At 37.0% G+C, this 22276-nt stretch overlaps 1 protein-coding gene across 1 annotated transcript in view; it reads left to right on the plus strand.

Annotated features, from left to right (window-relative positions):
• The first annotated feature begins 639 nt into the window (after nt 1-639).
• Nucleotides 640-22276, plus strand: part of CDC16 (cell division cycle 16) — a 64113-nt gene continuing 42476 nt past the window's right edge. Inside the window, exons 1-9 of the mRNA XM_020965169.2 lie at nt 640-824; nt 2935-2989; nt 3095-3192; nt 3988-4026; nt 4370-4510; nt 8377-8536; nt 9558-9649; nt 11408-11541; nt 12040-12119. Of these exons, the coding sequence (XP_020820828.1) occupies nt 777-824; nt 2935-2989; nt 3095-3192; nt 3988-4026; nt 4370-4510; nt 8377-8536; nt 9558-9649; nt 11408-11541; nt 12040-12119 (847 nt within the window). The 5' untranslated portion in view covers nt 640-776. The remainder of the gene's footprint in view (nt 825-2934; nt 2990-3094; nt 3193-3987; nt 4027-4369; nt 4511-8376; nt 8537-9557; nt 9650-11407; nt 11542-12039; nt 12120-22276) is intronic.

Below are 22276 nucleotides of genomic sequence, written 5' to 3' on the forward strand. Positions count from 1 at the left end.
TTTGTACACATCACTCTCCTACCACTCACCATGAGTCCCTTCTTTCCCCTGCTCCACGTCTCAAACCCCCCATACCATCCCTCCTTCTTTACTCCCATTTCTGATAAAGAGGTGGCACTTCATTTGATCCTCAACTAGGATGAGAGCTAAGGGCTATTATGGGGAGGGGGCGCATCTAGTCCAACCCCTTTCATTTTACAGATAAGGTAACTGAGGCCTAGAGAGTTCAAGTTGCTCGCCTAATGTCACACAGTCAATAAGCATTTATTCAAAAGCATACTATACGCCAGGAACAATGCCAAGCGCTGGAGATACAAAGAAAAGAGCAAGACCGTCCCTCCTTCTCTTCGCACGTCATAGTCCCCGCCCGCCAGCTCCTCTCCTGCTGAGCTTAGACACCACCCCACCCCAGTTCTCCCGAGGCGGTGGGGAAGTCGGGAAGGCCTTGGAACCATCGCTGCGAGCTGAGTTTCCGGGGGAACGTCTTTTGCAGTCACACTCCGGGGCGGGCTCTGGGGCTGGGCCGCGGGGGCCCGCAGCGTGCGGAGATAGCGCGCGGGAGTCCCGGCGCGTTCTGGGGCCGGGGCCGGTGGGGGGAGTTGAGGGACTCCGAGGCTACGGGTCCGGTGACCCCGGGCAGAGAGCACGAGGCGGCGGCTGCGGCGGCGGCGCCCCGCCCCCCTTAGTGCGCACGCTGGGTGCCTCTTCCTCTTCCTCCTCCTCCGCCCCCCTCGGTCCCTGACCTGCGCACGCGCCGGCCCAGTCCCCGCGAGAAGATGAACTTGGAGCGGCTGCGGAAGCGCGTCCGCCAGTACATAGACCAGGTGTGTGTGTGTGTGTGTGTGTGTGTGTGTGTGTGTGTGTGTGTGTGTGTGTGTGTGTGTGTGTGTGTGTGTGTGTGTGTGTGTGTGTGTGTGTGTGTGTGTGTGTGTGTGTGTGTGTGTGTGTGTTCCTGTGTGGACACGGCTCCGGAGCCTGGGCCTGAGCCTCGGGGAAGTGGGGTCCGGGGCCTGGCAGGGGAACCTGTTGTGTGTGCGGCCGGGCGAGTGTCAGGCTGGGCGCCGGACCTGGGAGAGGAAGGGGCCTGGGGTCGAGGTGTGACGGGTGGGGGCCTCATCCGTCTTCCCGAAACCCCTGACACTTGTTTTTATCTCTGGTAAAAATGTCACCGGATTTTTAAGACCCTTCCCCTCCCCCGCCCCCCGAGTGCTGCTGCTTCTTGGGGGTAAAGTGAAACCACTGCCTGAAGAAAAGCGGGGTCTCCCCCCCTGCAGCCCTCTGGCCCCCACTGTCTCTACCATCAGGCGTTCGGCCTGCCATGTGTGGATTATTATTTAACTTGACGTATTAAATCATCTAAAGTATGCCGTTATGGAGAGCGGAAAGTTGGTCGGCAAACCGGTTTGGCTCTTCCTCCGGGCCTAGCTCTAGCCTAAGTGCGGGGGGATACAAAGAAAGGCAAAAACGGCTGCTGTTTCCCAGGTGCCTGCACGCAAAGGACAGAGAGTCTTGCCTGCTTTTATAGTCCCCTCAAGGTCTTGCATTAATCAGGTGCTGGATACGTTTCTGTGGGTGATTTCTAGGAAGAAATGACCAAATACGGGATTAGTTTAGGTATAAAGTTGCAAGGCATTTGTTTTTGAGAGGACTGTGTTTCTTGGTATTGGGACACCCTGTGTGCCTTTTTTTTTAATGCTAGTGATGTTTAATAGATAAAGATGTACAATGGAAAGAAGAATGGATTTATAGTCAGACAACCGGGATTCAAGTCTGGCAGTTACTGTGCGACCTTGGGCAAGTCACTTTTACCTCTCCAGAGCTCAGTTGTCTCATCTGTCAAATGAGGGGGTTAGACTAGGTGGCTCCCAAAGTCTCTTCCAGGTGGGATCTTATAAAGATCAAATCTTGTTCTTTGAGGATGAGTGGATAGCGCTCCAGCCTTGGAGTCAGGAGGACCTGAGTTCAAATCCAGTCTCAGACACTTGACACTTACTAGCAGTGTAACCCTCGGCAAGTCACTTAACCCTGATTGCCTCACCAAAAAGGGGAAAAAAAAAGAATCGTTGCATCAACATAAAATTTTCATGAAGTAGTATATTTTTTCATACTGCCAGTTAGGCTTAAGGATTTTTTCTTACACACTTTTGTGCATGCTGTATGCATTTATTTAATGCTCCCAAATCTGCAATATTAACTTGAGGCATATTGTCTCTGCCCATTTTGATAAATCTTTGTTTTTGCTTATGTTTTTCCTAGTAAAGAGGCAAATAAAGAATACTAGTGCAATAAAGACCATCATTTTCAATTCAAAATTCTAGCAAATTGAATGTGAAATGGTATTCACTTACTGTATATTTAGGGCATATATACTTGTGTCTAACATGATTTTTAACTGTTGGAAAAATATATTCTAGAATTATCCTGTAATAATCCTCAAGTGGTAGTTGAATAGTTCAATTCCTAGTTTTCATCAAGAGAAACTGAAACAAAATGGTGATGACTGTGTAAAGATTGCATGGGAATAAAACTAGCCATACGTGTCATTCTTTTCAGCCTTAATGTGGCTTTGCATTGCCGACTTCATTTTTTATTTCCCAAATACTGTAGAGGAATTTATTTATATCTGTCTTGTTTGGTCATTGAAGTTTAGCAAATACTCAAAAATAATTTGAACATAATTCTTAAATTTAAATGCCATAATGCCATAACCTTACTGTCTTTAAATGCCCATGATATGTGATTGCCTTGGAGGTCAAACTACCTTATAATATTCTTCTGGTATCACAGTAAATCATCTTTAGTGGATGTTCGTGACAAACCCATTTTATACTGAATTTTGTTTGTCTTGTTAATATAGTATTACAAGGAGGTTTCTCTAAACAAGTCTCTGAATAAGGCTCTTCTAATAACACTGTGATTTCTACTTTTTTATAGCAACAATATCAAAGTGCTCTATTTTGGGCGGACAAAGTAGCCTCATTGTCTCATGGTAAGTAACAAGTGTTAGATTTTATTTAATACCATTAGTCTTAAAAACTTCTGTTATAACTTAGGTCTCTGATAGTGTGTACAATATTTTTTTTGTTTGTTTTAGAGGAACCACAAGACATTTATTGGTTGGCCCAGTGTCTTTACCTGACTGCTCAGTATCATAGGGCAGCACATGCCCTTCGATCACGGAAACTAGACAAGGTAAGTTATCTTAAAGTTTTGTAATCTTTTTCTTAACCTGTCATTTCACATTTGGTCTTTCAAGTTTTATTGATGCCCCTTCTTTTTACATCATAGTAATTTCTGAATAAACTGCACTCTGTCCCTCCACCAGCCCACTCTAACAACAGAGGAGGAAAAAAAGCAGTTAAGCAAAACCTGACATGTCAGTGCATCTAAGAGTATATGAAACATTGTACACACCTATAGTCCCCTACTTCTCCAATGAAAGGAATGAAGTACATTAAAATTACACAGGATTAATTTTGGTTTTATTGCTCCTATTTATCTTATACACATATTGTTTTCTAGTTCCACTTTACTCTGCCTCAATTCATAACAGTCTTCCCATATTTCTCTTAATTTCTTATATTTATTGTTTCTTATGGGCAGTAATATTTCATTATATTCATATACCACAAGTTAGCCCAGTCAGTGGGCACCCCCTTTGTTTCCAGTATGTATTTCAAATAGTTATACTGATGGAAAAGTCAAAAACAAACTTTTGTTTGTTATTCTCTGCCTAGTGAAGATATCCATCTGGCTTTGAAGAAGCTATTAGTCTACTCTTAAAATTTGTTAATTGCTGGCAGTTAATAAATCTTGACCCTTTTTAAAGACATCAGAATTACTGAATCATTCCGGCTTTTTTTATAATTGATGACCATGTTAGAAAGCTAGGAAGGACAAGAAATCTGATAGATCAGCTCAAATCTCCCATCTCTGTCATTATTTTCAAATTATTTTGATGGCTTTGTAAATTTACTTCTTTTCTAGTTATATGAAGCATGTCGATACCTTGCTGCTAGGTGTCATGTAAGTATGTTTTATTAAATTTTTTAAATTAAAAGAAAATTGTATTTTAAAAAAAAGTTGAAATAGTGATGCGATGAAGTAGGTCAGTATAATATTGCTATATCAATTTTTATATAATAATTAATATTTGTTGAGTAATTAATATAGTACCATGTTCCTCCTCCCCTCAACCTCCCCATTAATTTTGAAAAGCCAATATGTATCTGAAAAGATTGCTCTTTGGAAAATTTAAATATAAGCAATGAAATAGTATGCCATTTAGTGCCCTTTTAAAATTTAGAACAATATGTAGTGGAGCTTTAACAATCACTCTTCTTTAAACATTTTTTAATTCTCTACATAGTATGCTGCAAAGGAACACCAGCAAGCTCTTGATATCCTTGATATGGAAGAACCAATTAACAAAAGATTATTTGAAAAATACTTGAAAGATGAAAGTGGGCTGAAAGAACCTTCTAATGACTGGGAAATGTCCCAATCTTCAGTAAGTAGTAGCTTGGTGTGTGTTTGGTTTTTTCCATTGCTTGTTCTTATGATTAGGGTAAACGTTAATATGTTGTGGGAATATCATGGAAAAGTATCATGTGTGCTATATTGCAAAACTAAATGGCTTCTTTGTGTAGTTGTAAGCAAATTAACATAACGTGTTTTTGGTCACCTACTTTACGACTTCTACTTTTCCTTTTCGCCCTTCTTTCCTGGAGGGTAGTATAGTGCTTTCCTGTCCTAGCAGGCATTAAAGCTATTTCTTTAGACTGCTTAAATCTCTTTAGGATTTCTCTCTTTCCCACAATCCCTCCTTCAGCTTCTTGTCACTTGGGGACCAGTTTGTCCTCACTTCTCTATTTTTGTGAGTTCTTTGGTTCGTTTTCTAGGGAACTTTCCCTAATTAACTCAACTTATTCTGCTGTATTCAGTCACTTCTTTCTGAGGAAATATTTTAATATACCCTAGGAAAAGTCTGTAAGTAAGGTGTTTTCATTGCTCGACAACAATTATTTATGATACGTGTTCCTATATAGCCTCATTACTATGTATCAGTACATAATACACCAGTTTCTATAATATTAAGGTGTTAACATTTTTTAATGAAAGTATTTAATCTCCTTGCCTGGCATTTACATTTGCTTCCTTAATGGCTAATAGTAATTTAAATAGTGCTTTAAGGTTTATTCACAACAAACTAAGTTTCAGACAGATTGACTTGTCTATAGTCACACAGAGTCAAATTTGAACACAGGTGTCTTGGTTTCAGGTCTTTTCATCAAACTGTACAGCATTGGGCCTATAGTGTCATCTACATCAGAACTTCTTCCTGTTCATATTTACAACACATCTACACCTTTCATCCTATACAGTTTATTCTATACAATGTTTTCCTATAAATCTTCAATAGATCCCCAAGTGGGGCCCTTTGACTGAATCCAAACTGAATCCCTTAATAAAAGAGGACTAATAAAAGGGTGGCACTTGAGGACCTAGAGGACCACATATGGCCTCAAGGCCACAGGTTCCCTATCCCTGGTACTAGAGGATTTATTTTGGGTTTTTCATTATTTCATGGACATTAGTTCAGGACTCAGTTCTCTCTCTGTTATCCCTCACTCTTGGAGTTAGGTCTTTCCTAGGCATTTATGTCCTTGATGCTGATACTATTTTTACATTATTTTAAATTATTTTTCAAATGCTAGTTATTGTTGATAATATTCTGTAACCTATTTATACCCACCAAATGTATTTCTGTTATTCTTTAAATTACCTGCATTTAAAATTTTTCTGAAATCCTAGTGTTTTGCAAAATCCTCTGACTTTCAGCTTGTGGTCTCAGTAGTATAAGATATTGGTGTTAAAAAGATAGATTTTTGTGGTAATTGAAAGCATTACAATTTACCAAATTCAGCCCAGCAATATCTCCTATTAGTCAATTCTGAATCCGTTTCACTGTCCCATATAAATTTCTTTCCAAGATACAAGAATTGATGGACAGTGGGTTTTCTGTCCAGTGTCATGATTTGGGCAGTGAGTCATTTTCATCTACTTTTTTTTCTACTGTGGATTGCAAAAAGAATATCTTGGGTGTAGCTTTCATTTAGTAAGTACTGCAATGTTCCAGAATGCAATGTAATTAAAACTATGGCATTCCCAAATAAGAACATCTGGAAAAAACCTCTGATCTTAGGGATTCCATCTTCTATTCTAATTTTGCATAGAACATCTGTCACATAGTCAAGGCCTTTTAGTATGCTTCCCTATTTGAAGCCCTATTTGACATTCACCTGATTTATCCAAAGTTATCTCCATTGTCTTTTGTGTATTTTATGATGGTAGCATATATGTAGGAAATAGGTTGTTTAAAGAAAGTCTTTAAACCTATGTTTTGCTCTACCAAGTCAAATTTTTTTTTGTTAAGCCAAGTTGATACAGCCTAGGGTTTTATATTGCCTTCCCCTAACCTCTTAGTCCATTGTAGGACATCGAACATGTCATATGATCTGATATAAAATGTGTCTGCAAATGTCTGCTCCCTTCAGCTATTTTTACAAATGCAATATGTGACATTTCAGTTCAAACATTTAATAAATGCAAGTGTGCCAGTCATTCGAGCTGTGGAGATAGAAAGATAATAAAAAATTCCCTCTTCTTCAGGAGCTAATGTGTACACAGGAAGTAAATACAAAAATGAAAAATTAGAAGAGTATTTAGGGACAGAGGAGGAAAGGCAGCATTAAATACTGAAAGTATCAGGAAAAGCCATTTTTAAGAAATGGCACTTGAAGGGAGCTAGAAGTTCCAAGAAGAGAAAGAAAGGAAGGAGAACATTCCAGGCTTGGAGGACAATCTGCGCAAAGGCACAGAGGTCTCAAAGGACAGAATGCCATGTAGGGGGACCAAGTAGGCTAATGTGGTTGAAGCTTAAGAGTATGTGAAATGTAGAGTAATTATGTAATCAGTCTAGAAAAATAGATTGGAACCTGATTGTAATGGACTTTAAATTCCAAAGAGAAAAGTACATTTTTTATCCTAAAGTAGGAGTTAATAATAACCCTTTTTATGCCATGGACCCCTTGGGCAATTTGAAGCCTGTGAGCCGCTTCTCAGAATAATCTTTTCTTTAAAAATTCATAAATGAAGGAAGTGTTAAATTCTAGTTTGAGATTAGTAAAAATTAAGATGTAAATTTTTTCCTATCCAAGGTCACAGACATCTTGAAATCTAATAGCAGATCCTTTGGGGAACTATGAACCCCAGGTTAAGAACCCTTGGGCTAAATGCAGTAAGGAGCTTCTGAAGCTTCTTCAGTGGGAAAGTAACATGACAGAACTGTGCTTTAGAAATATGAAATCGGCAGCTTAGCTGTATAAAGAATAGATTAGAAAAGGGAAAGACTGGATACAGAGTGAAAAATTAGACTATTTCAGTAGTCCAAGCAAGAGGTGACAAAGCCCTGAATTAGGGTGGGTTTGGTATGAATGAAAAGAAGGTAATAGATGTGAGAGAAGTTGTGGAGGTGAAATCATTGAGGCTTGCTCATTTGGGCCAGTGTCATAAAGATTTTATAAAGATGAGAAAGTAGACACATAGATCCATAGCTGCAGATCACCCTATTGAGTTACCTTTTTTGCTTTTGGTAATACTGCTGTTCTTGATTTTTTTTCCCATTCTTCAAGAGTTTTCTTTTCTTTGATAGATTTTTTTTAAAAAATCAACCCGTAAGTGCCTTTACTTTATGCCACCTTTAGTTGAAATTTCTTTTATATAAAAATTTGGTCAGATCTAACAGCTCTTTCCTTCATCTTCTTAAGTGCCATTCCACTTCATTATTGCATATTCACTGCTGAATTGGGTGGAATCCATTTGTGGTAGGTCCTACTGTTGCCTATCCCTAATAGTTTTTAAAATGCACATTTAATGGGCTTTGAATAAATCTGGTCACTTTGCCTTTGTAACTAGCTCAACAGCATTACCAAAAGAAGCTGATACATTGTCCCTGAGTTATATCACTCATTTGTTATTTGCAAAAAATTTTATTTATTTGTTTTGCAGGAGCAAAAATAACATTTAAACATATTCTGTGTTTGAAAAGAGCATTGAGTATAAATGGGGAGTCTCAAAGCTGATAGATAAACATATATAACATGTATAACTGTTAGCATTAATAGGTATCTGTAAAAGTTGGGAATGTTTGTTGGAGTAATCAGAACATAGCAAGGATCATCCAAAGAAGCATCTTAACTTTTGTTTTCATATTTCTGTTACACTGTAGCCAGTCTGTTAGAAAGAAATCCCATTAGTTATAAAATATTTTTCAGGCATTGATTCAGACTCTAATATGTTATATTTTTCCACCAGATTAAGAGTTCTATTTGCCTTTTGCGAGGAAAGATCTATGATGCTCTAGATAATCGAACCTTAGCAACTTATAGCTACAAAGAAGCCTTGAAGCTTGATGTCTACTGCTTTGAAGCATTTGATCTTTTAACATCACACCACATGCTGACCGCACAAGAAGGTTTGGAAACTGAGACATTTTTATTCCCTTTTACATCTGTGGAAAATTAAACCTACAGAATTTGTATTCAGTGCATTTAACTGAATTTAAAAAATGTTTTTATTAAATCTACAAAATCAAGGAAAGACTTGATAAGATTGAACAACTTAACTGTTAGGATATAGATAGATGGCATGATGTAGTGAAAGAGCCCTAGACTAGGAGTGAGAACTGGATTCAGGTCTTAGTTACATCATTTACTGTTTGACTTTAGAGACAAGTCAGCTCTATTGAGACTCAGTTTCCTTATTTGTGAAATAGGGATAAAACTTAATCTACCTACCTCAAGTGATTATTAGAAGATTTTGGCCAGCCAATGGAAACTTCTTTAACTTCCCCATCTCAAAACTTCTTATTATAATGACCTATTCTGTCCTTCCCTCCTATCTCAAAAGAAGTATCCCTTCAGCTAAGGTAAATCGGCTTACATTTTTGTCTTTCTTCCTGCCCCCTGCCCAACCCTCATCTCTTTGAGAATTAAGTAGTGAATGTAAAATCTTCTGACCGTCAAGTGCCAATACAAATGTGGCATCAATATAGGGTACCAGTTATCATTGTACCTAGGCCTTTACCATGAGATTTTGGTGGGAGTTGGGAGAATTCATAAATGTAGAGCTGGAAAGGACATCATCCAGTCTCCTAATTTTACAGATGAGGAAACAATTCTTTTTTGAGAGAACTGGAGCTCAGTATAAAAGCAAATGGTGTGTTTCATTTCCTCACTTTTGTTTTAATTAGAGAAAGGAAACTGAAGGACCTTAGAATTACTCTGAGAGCTGAGAAATTTGGTCCTTGCACTTTTCTGTAAGGTGAGGATGGTCCAGTATATCTTAGTGCCCATTTCTGTTTTTATTTGTAGTGTATATTGAGTCCCCTTTTGAGTGACTCTTTACTTAGGGCAAATATTGTAAAGAACATTTTCTTATTGATAGATTTTTTTTCATCAAAATTATAATTTTCAATTTTAAAAAATTTTTCATAGAAAAAGAGCTACTTGAATCCCTACCTCTTGGCAAGCAGTGCACAGAAGAACAAGAATTGCTTCGTTTTCTTTTTGAGAATAAGTTAAAGAAGGTAAGTAAAAATTGAATGACCACAATGCTCACAGCTCTTGAGCCCTTCATTCTGCCTCCCCCTTGTCCAAGAGAATTGGACCTCTTCTTTTTCATCTGTTGAGGAGTCTAATCATGGAGTTAACAATCCTTTATCTCCAAGCAGGCTGTGCACTCATGGTTAAATTTTAGAAATGAAAATAGTAAGGAAGTTTGTCTTAGTACTTGGGAAATCATATTTTAATCCATTTATCAAAATCCAAATAATTCAGAACTATATGAACTATTTGCCTAAAATATGGATATTTTTAAACTAAAATTAATTTTAGTGCTTGTCCTTGAAGGCTAGAACCCTGACTAAATATTTATCTTCTTTAAATAGAGTTGTTTTTTTTTTCCATCTCCCTTCTATTCCTTATTAACAAATTGCAACATGATGCATTACTAGATTTTTCTTGTATGTGAATTACATGGTGGGGGAGTTAATAAAGAATTTTTGGTTGCTGCGTTATTCTTTTAGGTGTCTAAGGCTTATTGCATGGAAGGAATAATTTATTAAATAAAATCATAGAATATTACTGCTGAAAAGAACCTTACTGATCATTAATCAGTTTTTTATTTTATATATGAGGAAATTGAAGCCCAGAGAGGTTATTATTTCCTCAAGGTCACATAATATATTCTTAATGCTAGAAAAAAGTGCATACAGCTTCCAAAAGTTCTGTACTCCCAAGAAATATGTTACTGAGTATTCACCATGTCTTTTAGTTAGAGATTATGTGAAAGTTATAAATTTTCAATTCTTCCACCATAGAAAACCATGCCTTTATTTTTGAGAGAAATTTTGTTGAGTCCTTGAGTTTTCTTGTCCTGGAAAATACAGTCTGCACATGGTGAGGGAAAATTGCAATACTGTGATCGTTACATTTATCCTGTCATTAAACTTTAAGTAAATGAGAATTATTAGACCCTCTAGTCTTCAGTTTAGAACACCCTGTCCTGTCTTTTCTTTTGACTAGCTGATGAATTTATGTAGACATAGCTAGTATTTGTCTGCGTTATTTTATGAGTAACACATGCCATGTAGGTATACTTCACAAAGTCTTGTTCTTAACAGTAAGTATATGCTTATTGCAGACTGTTTTGAAAATCTGAGATAAAAACGTTGAAAGTATAAAACAACTGCAATATGTATCTATAATGGAAATATGAAGGCCAAAGAGGTTTTGAGGTAACTAGGTGGCCCAGTGAGTAGAGCACTAGGCCTAGAGTCAGGATACTCAGATATGACCTCAGATACTTTTTAGTTGTATAATCCTGAGTAAGCCATTTAACCTCCATCTCCATCAGTTTCCTCACCTATAAAAGGAGGATAAATAGAGCACCCACCTCCCAGAGTTATTGGGAGACTGAAAATTAGATATTTGTAAAGCTTTCAGTGTGGTTCCTAGTACATAGTAAGCAATTAATAAATATTTGTTCTCTTCACTCACTGCTTTCTCCTTTTGATTAAATTAGCAAAATTACAAAATTCAGAAGAATTTTGCTGGAAATATGGAATCTGCAAATTGGTAGGGAACTCAGAGGCTACTTTGTGCCATGTTTCATTATTTGTTTAAATATTATTAAATGTTTTTTGCCCAGTGTCTTTTATCCTTTCTGAAATGAAGTATGCAAATTACTAGGGGACTCAGATGTCCCTAACTGAATACTCTAAAATCTTGGGCAATTTAATTTTATCATATTCTCAATTAATATAACAATATTTTCTGTGTTTCAGTATAATAAGCCTAGTGAAACTGTCATTCCTGAATCTGTAGATGGTCTGCAGGATAATCTGGATGTGGTAGTGTCTTTGGCAGAAAGACATTATTATAACTGTGATTTCAAAATGTGCTACAAGCTGACTTCAGTGTAAGTGTCTACAGCCATTTCAAGCCATTGGTTCTGTTATTTAAAGCCCTTTCTTTGGCATCCTCTCATTTGGTCATTGTTGAATGAATCTGCCCTACACAGCACTCTCCTGAGATATGAAAGAATAAGTTACAGATATGAAGATGTTTATTTAAATCTTTAAATAGATTAGGTCAGTTTAAATTGTTGCACATTGAAAGAATCTTTAAATATTACTGATAGTGATTATTTTCTGTACTTTAATGATATCGATTTAAAATATTAGTACTTTATAATCATATTCATTCATATTTCTCAAGTACCAGAATTTTTCATTAATTGGTCTTCCCATGTTTGCGCTAGCTGAACAAGCCATTTAGTGAAATTAGTTGTTTGAATCCAAACTGCAAATAAATATAGTTACCCTAGTATGACTTGATAATATGTCAATGACAACTTGTTAAAATGAGTGTTTTATTCCACTTCTGGGATAATAATACATAGTACTTTGACTTTCAGAGTAATGGAAAAAGATCCTTTCCATGCAAATTGTTTACCTGTGCACATAGGGACTCTTGTGGAACTAAATAAAGCAAATGGTAAGAATTTTATTTTTAAGCTAAAATGGTAATTAAAGTTTTGTAAAGTATTATAATGTGGTTGGGGGGAGGGGAAGGGAAGAGAGATTTAAATCTATTAGTCTTTTAAAGTCAAAAGATTTCTTTAAATCCTGAAATTTGGTCATGTAAACAAACTTCCAGGTAGATAAGGAAAAATGAAGAAAATTATGTTATAAATTTAAAATAGCATAGTTAATTGGAGAAAAAAGATTAATCCATCTGTAGAACACATGCTAGGTGAAATACTGTATTCCCAATCTTCATGCTTCCAGTCATAGGTCATAAAGACCATAAATTTCAAAAATATAATAAAATTTCTTGAGTTGGAAGGGACCTCAGGTCATTTTAGTTCAACCAGTATCTGAGCAGGAATGTTCTCTGTAACATCTCAAACATTGATCCTCTACCTGAAGAATTCCAGTGATAGGGAACTCACTATTTTTTTTAGTAATACTTTATTTTTTTCCAATTACATATAAGAACACTTTTTAGCATTCAATTTTTAAAATTTTGAGTTCCAAATTCTTTCCCTCTCATCTCCTGCCTTCCTGCTATGGCAGCCAGTTGATATAAGTTATACATGTACAGTCATGCAAAATATGTTTCCGTATTAGTCATGTTGTAAAAGAAAACACAGACAAAAATAAAGTTTAAAGTAGTATCCTTTGATCTGCATTTAGCTTCTATTAGTTCTTCCTCTGGAAGTCAATAGCATTTTTCATCATAAGTCCTTTGGAATTGTCTTGGATCTTTGTGTTGCTGAGAATAAGTTATTCACAGTTGATCATCATACAGTATTGCTGTTATTGTATACAGTGTTCTGGTTTTGCTCACTCATGTATGTTCATATCAGTCTTTCCAGGTTTTTCAGAAAATATCCTCTCATAGCACATCTTATAGCACAGTAGTATTCTATCACAATCATGTACCACAACTTGTTCAGCCATTCCCCAATTGATGTACGTCCCCTAAATTTAAAATTCTTCGCCACCATTAAGAGAGCTGCTATAAATATTTTTGTACATATAGGTACTTTTCCTTTTTTTAATCTCTTTGGGATACAGACCTAGTAGTGGTATTGCTGGATTAAAGGGTATGCACAGTTGATTGCTGTTTGAGCATAATTCCAAATTGCTCTCTGGAATGGTTGTATCGGTTCACATTCCACTAACAGTGGATTAGGTGTCTCAAGTTTCCCACATCCCATCTCACATTTATCATTTTCCTTTTCTGTAACATTAGCCAATCTGATAGTTTTTAGGGGGTATCTCAAAGTTGGTTTTATTTGCATTTTTCTAATCAATAGTGATTTAGAGCATTTTTTCAAATGACTATAGATAGCTTTGATATCTTCTTCTGAAAGCCACCTGTTCATGTTCTTTGACCATTAATCAATAGGAGAATGACTTAATATTTTTATAAATTTGACTCAGTTCTTTATATATTTGAGAAATGAGGCCTTTATCAGAGAAACTTCCATAAAATTTTTTCCCATTTTCTGCTTTCTGCTGCAATCTTGCCAGCATTGAGTTTTTTAGGGGGGTTTTTTTGTGTGCAAAATCTTTTTAATTTATGGAATCAGAGTTACCCATTTAGCATTCCGTAATGCTGTCTCTTATTTATTCATAAATTCTTCCTTTATCTGTAGATCTGACAAATAACTATTCAATGCTCCCTTAATTTGTTTATGGTTTCTGCCAAAATGCTTTCTAGTTTTCCCAGCACTCTTTTTGTTAGATAGTGAGTTCTTGTCACAAAAGCTGGGATCTTTGGGTTTATCAAACACTAGATTACTGTGGTCATTACTTACTGTATTTTGTGTACCCAGTCTATTCCACTGATCGCTACTCTGTGTCTTAGTACCAAATTGTTTTGTTGATTACCACTTTGTAATACAGTTTGAGATCTGGTACGGCTAGGCCACTTTCCTTCAAATTTTTTTCATTAATTCTCTTGATATTCTTGACCTTTTGTTCTTCCAGATGAATTTTGTTAATTACTTTTTCTAGCTCCATAAAATAGTTTTTTGGTAGTTTGGTATGGCATTAAATAAGTAAATTAATTTTTGTAGAATTATCTTTTATGTCATTTTGTTGGCCTACTCATGAGCAATTAATATTTTTCCAGTTCAGATCTATCAGTATGAAAACTGTTTTGTAATTGTGTTCATATGGTTCTTGGGTTTGTCTTGGTACGTAGACTCTCAAGTATTTTATATTGTCTACAGTTATTTTAAGTGGAATTTTCTCTATCTCTTGCTGCTGAACTTTGTTGGTAATATATAGAAATGCTTATGATTTATGTGAGTTTGTTTTATATCCTTTGACTTTGCTAAAGTTGTTAATTATTTCAGCTAGTGTTTTAGTTGATTCTCTAGGAATCTTCAAGTATATCATCATATTATCTGCAAAGAATGATAGTTTTGTTTCCTCGTTGTGAATTGTAATTCCTTCTATTTCTTTTTCTTCTCTTATTGCTATAGCTAGCATTTCTAGTACAGTACTGAATAATAGTGGTGATAATGGGCATCCTTTCTTGACTCCTTATGGTGAGGGCTTCTAGCTCATCCCCATTATGTATAATGTTTGCTGATGGTTTTAGATAAACACTATTTATAATTTTCAAGAAAGCTCCATTTATCTCTGTGCTTTCTAGTGTTTTTAGTAGGATTGAGTATTGTATTTTGTCAAAAGCTTTTTCTGCGTCTTTTGAGATAATCATATGATTTCTGTTATTGGTTCATAGTTTTCTTTCTCTGTTTTTCTTCTCCCTGGTTTACATATCAGCATCATATTTGTGTTGTAGAAGGAATTTGGTAGGATTCTTCTTCTTTGCCTGTTTTTCCAAATAGTTTATATAGTATTGGAATTAATTGTTGTTTACATGTTTGGTAGGGGTCATTTGTAAATCCATCTGGTCCTGCGGACTTTTTCTTCGGGAGTTCATTGATGACTTGTTCAATTTCCATTTCTCAGATGAAGTGTTTAAGTATTCTGTTTCCTCTTCTGTTAGTCTGGGCAATCTGTATTTTTGTAAATATTCACTCATTTCACTTAGATTGTCAGATTTATTGGCATATAATTGGGCAAAATAGCTCCAAATAATTGCTTTAGTTTCATCTTAACTGATAGTGAATTCATCTTTTTCACTTTGGACACTGGTAATTTAGTTTTCTTCTTTTTTAAAAAAAATCAAATTAACTAGTGGATATTGTTTTGTTTTGTTTTTTAAATAAAACCAGCCCTATTTTTATTTATTAGTTCAATGGTTTTCTTACTTTCAATTTTATTAATCTCTCCTTTGATTTTTCAGGATTTCCAGTTTGGTGTTTAATTGAGAGTTTTTAATTTGTTCTTTTTCTAGTTTTTTTTAGTTGCATGCCCAATTTGTTTTCCTGCTCTTTTTCTATTTTTTTGATGTAAGTGTTTAGAGATATAAACTTTCTCCTGAGTACTGCTTTGGCTGCATCCCATAAATTTTGGTATGCTATTTCACTGTTGTCATTCTCTTTAATTAAATTATAGATTATTTCTATGATTTGTTCTTTGACCCACTTATTCTTTAGGATCAGTTTATTTAGTTTCCGATTTTGTATCTGTTCTTTCCACTGCCCTATATTGAATGTAATTTTTATTGCATTATGATCTGAAAAGGATGCACTTAATGTTTCTGCTTTTTCTTCATTTAGTTGTGTTTTTTATGCCTTAATACACGGTCGATTTTTATGTAGGTGCCATGTACCACGAGAAAAAGGTATATTCCTTTCTGTTACTCTTCAAGTTTTCTCCAAAAGTCTGTCATACCTAACTGTTCCAATGTTCTGTTCATCTCTTTAACTTCTTTCTTATTTATTGTTTGGTTAGATTTAATCCAATCTGAGAGGGGAAAGTAGAGGTCCCCTATTAGTATAGTTTTACTCTTTCCTCCTGTAACTCACTTAACTTTTCCTTTAGAGATTTGAATGCTATCCATTGGTACATATATGTTTAATATTGCTATTACTTCATTGTCTATGGTACCTTTTAGCAAGATTCAGTTTACTTGCTTATCTCTTTTGATTAGGTCTATTTTTGCCTTTGCTTTGTCTGAGATCATGATTGCTCCCCTTGCTTTTTAACTTCATTTGAAGCAATAATAGTTTCTACTCCAGCCCCTTACATTTGCTCTTTGTGTATCTCTATGCATCAAGTGTGTTTCTTGTAAACAATGTATTATAAGATTCTAGTTTTTAATCCACTCTGCTATCCACTTCCATTTTATGGGTGAGTTCATCCCAATCCCATTCACAGTTACGATTACTGTGTGTTTCCCTCTATCCTATTTTTCCCCTTTTTATTCTTCTCCCTTTCTCTCCTTTCACTGTCTTATCTCACCATTGTTTTGCTTCTGTCTACCAACTCCCCCAATCTGCATCCTTCTCTTAGCCCCCTCTCCTCCTACTTCCCTGTAGGTTAAGACAGATTTCTATACCCAACTAAGTACATATGTTATTCCCTCTTTCACCCAGTTCTGATGAAAGTAAGGTTCAAGCATTGCCTACCAATCCTCTCCCCCGCTAATTTTCCCCTCCATTATAAGAGGTTTTTCATGCTGCTTTTATGTAAAATAATTTACTCCATTCTGTCTCTCCTTCCCTCTTCTCCAAGTCCATCCCTCTTTCTCAGCCCTTAATTTTGTTTGTTTGGCTATCATCCCATTATAATCAATTCACAGCCATGCTCTAGGTCTGTGTATACTCCTCTTAGTTACAAGTATCATCTTTCCATGCAGGAATGTAAGCAATTTAACCTTATTGAGTCCCTTATGATTTCTTTTTCCTGTTTACCTTTTTGTGCTTCTCTTGAGTCTTATATTTGAAAATCAGATGTTCTATTCAGCTTTGGCATTTTTATCAGGAATGCTTTAAAAAAGTCTTTTGTTTCATTAAATAGCCATTTCTCTCCCCTGCCCCCCCCCCCAAGCATTATACTCAGTTTTGCTGGGTAGGTGATTCTTTGTTGTAATCCTATCTCTTTTACCCTCTGGAATATCATATTCCAAAACCTTCAAGCCTTTAATGTAGAAGCTACTAAATTCTGTATTATCCTGACTGGCTTCGCAGTGTTTGAATTCTTTCTTTCTGGCTGCTTGCAATATTTTTTCCTTGACTTGGGAGCTCTGGAATTTGGCTATCATCTTCTTGGGAGTTTTCATTTTGGCATTTCTTTTAGGAGGTAATCAGTGGATTCTTTCAATTTCTATTTTACCCTCTGGTTCTAGAATATTAGGGCAGATTTCCTTAATAATTTCTTGCAATATGATGTCTAAGATCTTTTTTTTGATCATGGTTTTCAGGTAGTCCAGTAATTTTTAAATTATCTCTCATCAATCTGTTTTCCAGATCAGTTGTTTTTCCAATGAGATATTTCACATTTTCTTCTGTTTTTTTTTGTTCTTTTTGACTTTGTTTTATTGTTTCTTGATGTCTCATGGAGTCATTAATTTCCACTTGCCCAAATTTTTTTTTTTTTGCGAGGCAATTGGCGTTAAGTGACTTGCCCAGGGTCACATAGCTAGTAAGTGTTAAGTGTCTGGTCTGAGACTGGATTTGAACTCTGGTCCTCCTGACTCCAGGGCCAGTGCTGTATCTACTGGGCCACCTAGCTGCCCCTCCCCCATTCTAATTTTTAAGGAATTATTTTCTTCAGTGAACTTTATGCCTTCTTTTCCATTTGGCCAATTTTGCTTTTTAAGGAGTTATTTTCTTTAGTGAATTTCATACCGCTTTTTCCATTTTTTTGTGCTTCCTTTTCCAAGCTGTTGACTCTTTTTTCATTATTCTTCTGCATCTCTTATTTAATTTTTAAAATCCTTTTTGCGCTTTTCCAGGCTTTTTGTTTGAAACTTTACTTGTAACTGTTTTGACATTGATGTCCTTTTCTGACTTTGTATGTTGATTTTCTCTGTCTCCATAGTAACTTTCTGTGGTCAGGTTATTTTTTTGTTGTTCACTCATTTTTCCAACCTTGGGCAATGTTCCTGGGGTAGAGGGGCTCAGTCCCAAACTGAAGGTTTTTCATGCTGCTATTTTCAGAACTAATTCTGGGGATTGGTAAGTTTTCAGTTCTGTCAAGGTAGTATGATGTAAGAAGAGGTGTGGTCAGTGCTTCACAAGTACTCTTTTCCATCCTGGATCTATGAGAAGGATTACCACTCCCCTTGGGTTTCAAGCTCTGGTGTGCTAGTGCTCCTCCTTACCCTGGTACTGTGACCCAGATCCCTGTATGGGCAATACAACGGTACTGCACCCAGCACCAGCAATGTATGGGTCCCTTATAGTATCCTTCTGACCAGTTTTTTGACCTCCTTACCATCTGTGGACTGAGAGCTCTTGAAGCTGCCCCCACCGATTCAGTTGCCCTGAAGGCCTGTGCTGGTTTTCTGGGGCTCCAGCTGCATTAGACTGCACTGCATTCTTGCCCTAGTGAGACAGACCTTTCCTGTTGACCTTCTAAGATTTCTTGGGCTGGAAAATTGTTTTATCTTGTCCTTTTGTTGGTTCTACCACTCAATTCATTTTGAGGCATTATTTTAAAATTGTTTGGAGGAGAATTTAGGAGAGCTTGGGTTTGTCCTTTCCTTTCCTCTGCCATCTTGAAACTCGCTACTTCTTAAAGCAGTCCATTTCACTTTTAGACAGCTCTAGTTTCTAGGAAATTTCTTCTCATATTAATCCAGAATTTGCCTCTGAAACTTTTACTAATTATGTTTTTACCTGCAGGGCAAAAAAAAAAAAGTCTGGTGCATTTTTGCTATGTGACAGTTGCTTTAAGTATTTGAAAATAAGTTTATGTTTTCCCTAAGTCTTATTTTCTCTAAGTGTCAATGAACATTTATATGGTTGTATTTCTATTACTTTTTGCCCTCCAAGATATGTTTCTTTGGCTGTTTTTTTTAAAGTGTTATTTTCTTCAGTATTTTTTTGGGTCTCCTTTAGCAAGCTATTGACTTGTTTTTCGTGATTTTCTTGCATCACTCTCATTTCTCTTCCCAGTTTTTCCTCTACTTCCCTTACTTGCTTCTCAAAATCCCTTTTGAGCTCTTCCAAGGCCTGGGACTGATTCATATTTTTCTTGGAGGCTCTGGATGTGGGGAGCTTTGACTTTGTGGTCTTCTTCTGGTTATATATTTTGATCTTCTTTTTCGCCAAAGTAAGATAATATAGTCTGACTCTTTTTGCGCTGCTTGCTCATGATCCCGACCAATTACTTGAGTTTTAAACTCCTTGTTAAGGTAAGAGTCTGCTTCCAATGTGGAGAGTGTACTGTCCCAAGTTTCAGGGGTTTGTGTAGCTGTTTTCAGAGATACTTGTAGGGACCTATAAATTTTCAGTTCTTCCAAGGTGGTATGATAAGGGGCGAGGTGTTTACTCCTTTCCTGGCCTCTGAGCACAGGTATTCCTTTCTGTCCTGTAACTGTGAGGAGGGGTTCCTCTCCACAGCCACTACAAGCTCCACCACGCCAGTGCTCTTCCTCATCCCAGCACTGCCGCCCAGAACTGTGACCCAGATCCACACACGGGCAAAGCAAGAGATTCCTGCCTCAGCACTGGCAAAGAGATCCCTGCAGAACCTCTCTGATCAGCCACTGGATTCTCCCCCAGTCTGTGGGCCAGAAGCTCGGGAAGCAGCTCCCCCCCCCCCCGGCTCTTGGGGAATGGAGCTGAGACCCTGCCTTCCTCTCTGACCACCGACAGACACAGACTTTTCCCACTGACCTTCTAAGTTGTCTTTGACATTCGTGGATTGAGGAGTCTGGAAACCTCCACAGCTGCCCGCGATTCAGTCCTCTGAGGCCTGCTCCAGGTTTGCTGCGGCCTGCGCGCTGTGCTCCCAGCCCAGTGCGATACACCTTTGTGATCAATCATCCAGGTTGTCTTGGGCTGGAAATTTGTTTCACTCTGTCTTTTTGTGGGTTCTGCTGCTTCAGAATTTGTTTAGAGCCATTTTTTATGAGTATTTGGAGGGGTTTGGAGGAGAGCTCAAGCAAGTCACTGCTTTCACTCCACCATCTTAGCTCCGCCCCCTAGGATATATTTCTACTTGTTAGTTTCCTTCCTCAAATATGGCTTTCAGATCTGAACACATCCTCCAAACATAGTCTGACCAGGGAAGAATTCAGTGTGACCACATACCCAACCACATTCAATACTGTGTTTATGTTAATACAGCTTAAAATCATGTTTGTTTTTGTCTGCTCTATAACACTTGGATCTTTGCATGAACTCAGAGAGACAGTATTGTGTCATTGAAAGAGAAGTGGAATTGGGAAGTAGAATAACTGAGTAGATGTCTGAACTTTGCTGCTTACTATGTTTATGTCCTTAACCGTTTTATTTGACCTGTATTGGTCTAAGTATTCTAACCTGTAACATGACAGAGGGGGTTGGACTAAATGACCTGAGATCCCTTCTTGTTCAAACAGTCTGATTCTGTATTCTGTAGCCATACTTCCTCCACAGTGTTAGTGTTCAGTTGAGTTTCTGGCCCTAAGTATAAGACTTGACATTTATTTATCTTTTTTATTTTAAATTTCATTTTACATAGCTCAGATTCATCATTGTAGTATCTCAAAATCTTTTTCAATCATGATTCTGTCATGAAAGCTCAAGATGTTGAGCTTTTTTCCCTTGTAGCTTTACAAGCTTGAAATTTATTTTATGTAGCTTTATTCAAGTTACAGATAAAAATATTGAACAGAATAGAGTCAAGGACCCAGATTGATATCGACCTATAAATCGTTACTCTTTAGATCCTGTAATCCAAACAATTACAAGACCACCAAACTGTCCTGTCATTTCTAGCCCGTATCTCTCCATCATGTCCAAAAGAAGATTGTGTAATACTTTCTTAAATGACTTCTAAAAATCCAGTTTATAGCATTCCCCTGATCTGCCTTATAAGTGATTGATATTAGCCCCAACTTAGGAGTGCAAAAGTGTTGGTATTGCTTTTATCTTCCTGAGAATAGCTTAAAGTAAAAGTTAACATTGTCTGTATTTCATTGGAAATATAAGAGGGAAATAATTGACTTATGATTTCCATGTTCATGCCTGAGAATTGATTGAAGTATAAGTTAACTGTGGCTGTGGTATATCATTGGAAATAATGAACTATTTGTAACTATTTGGATAAAATTGTCCATTTTTATAGTCAAGGAAATTTATGTTATATCCTAATAGTTTACAAAAGGCTATTATCCAGAGATAATCCACAGATAATTCCTGATTTTACACTGGTACACTAAGCCATATATTTAAATAGGTTACCTAGGTGGCATTATACATGGAGTGCTTTACTTGAAGTGAGAAAGGCTTAAGTTTGAATCACACCTCAGACACTTAATAGCTGCGTGACCCTAAGCAAATCACTTAACAACTCTGAGCCTCAGTTTCATCATCTGTAAGATGGAGATAATAAGGCCTACCTTTACCCTATGGGTGCCTAAGCAAATAGGCAGCTGCCACCCAGTACCAGCCCTGCCACACTTCAGCATAGCCCTGCACAAACAGGCAGTTCTAGAGGCCAGACCACCAAGTGCTTGAGTGTAGCTACAGAGAAATACAGAAATACTCCACTGGACCTCAACACGTGCCAGACACCACCTACTAGGACCTCAGCTTAGCACCAAGTAAGCTGCCAGACCCCTGTGGCCTCCAGCAGCAAACCCCCACCCCACCCTTTCAGCACAGCACCAGGTAAATAGCCAGGGCTTACAGCCAGCTAGCACAAGAAGCCTGAGACAGTGCCCCTTCCACCCTGGGTGCAGAGCTCTGATTTAAAAGAAAGGGAAAAGGCTCCTCAAAAAAGATGAGCAAAACACAACAAAAAAAACTGTAGAAAGTTATTATGGTGACAAGGAAGACCAAGACACAAACTCAGAAGAGCTAATTGAGGAAAACAACACCTTAAAAGTTAGAATTAGGTAACTGGAAGCTAATGACTCTATGAGACATCGAGAATCAGTCAGACAAATTCAAAAGAATGAAAAAATGGAAGAAAATGTAAAATGCCTCATGGGAAAAACAACTGATCTGGAAGATAGATCCAGGAGAGACAATCTTAGAATCATTGGACTACCTGAAAGCCATAGTCAAA

Source organism: Phascolarctos cinereus, unplaced genomic scaffold (genome assembly GCF_003287225.1).
Source record: "Phascolarctos cinereus isolate Bilbo 61053 unplaced genomic scaffold, phaCin_HiC Scaffold_7;HRSCAF=346, whole genome shotgun sequence".
Taxonomy (NCBI): Eukaryota; Metazoa; Chordata; class Mammalia; order Diprotodontia; family Phascolarctidae; genus Phascolarctos; species Phascolarctos cinereus.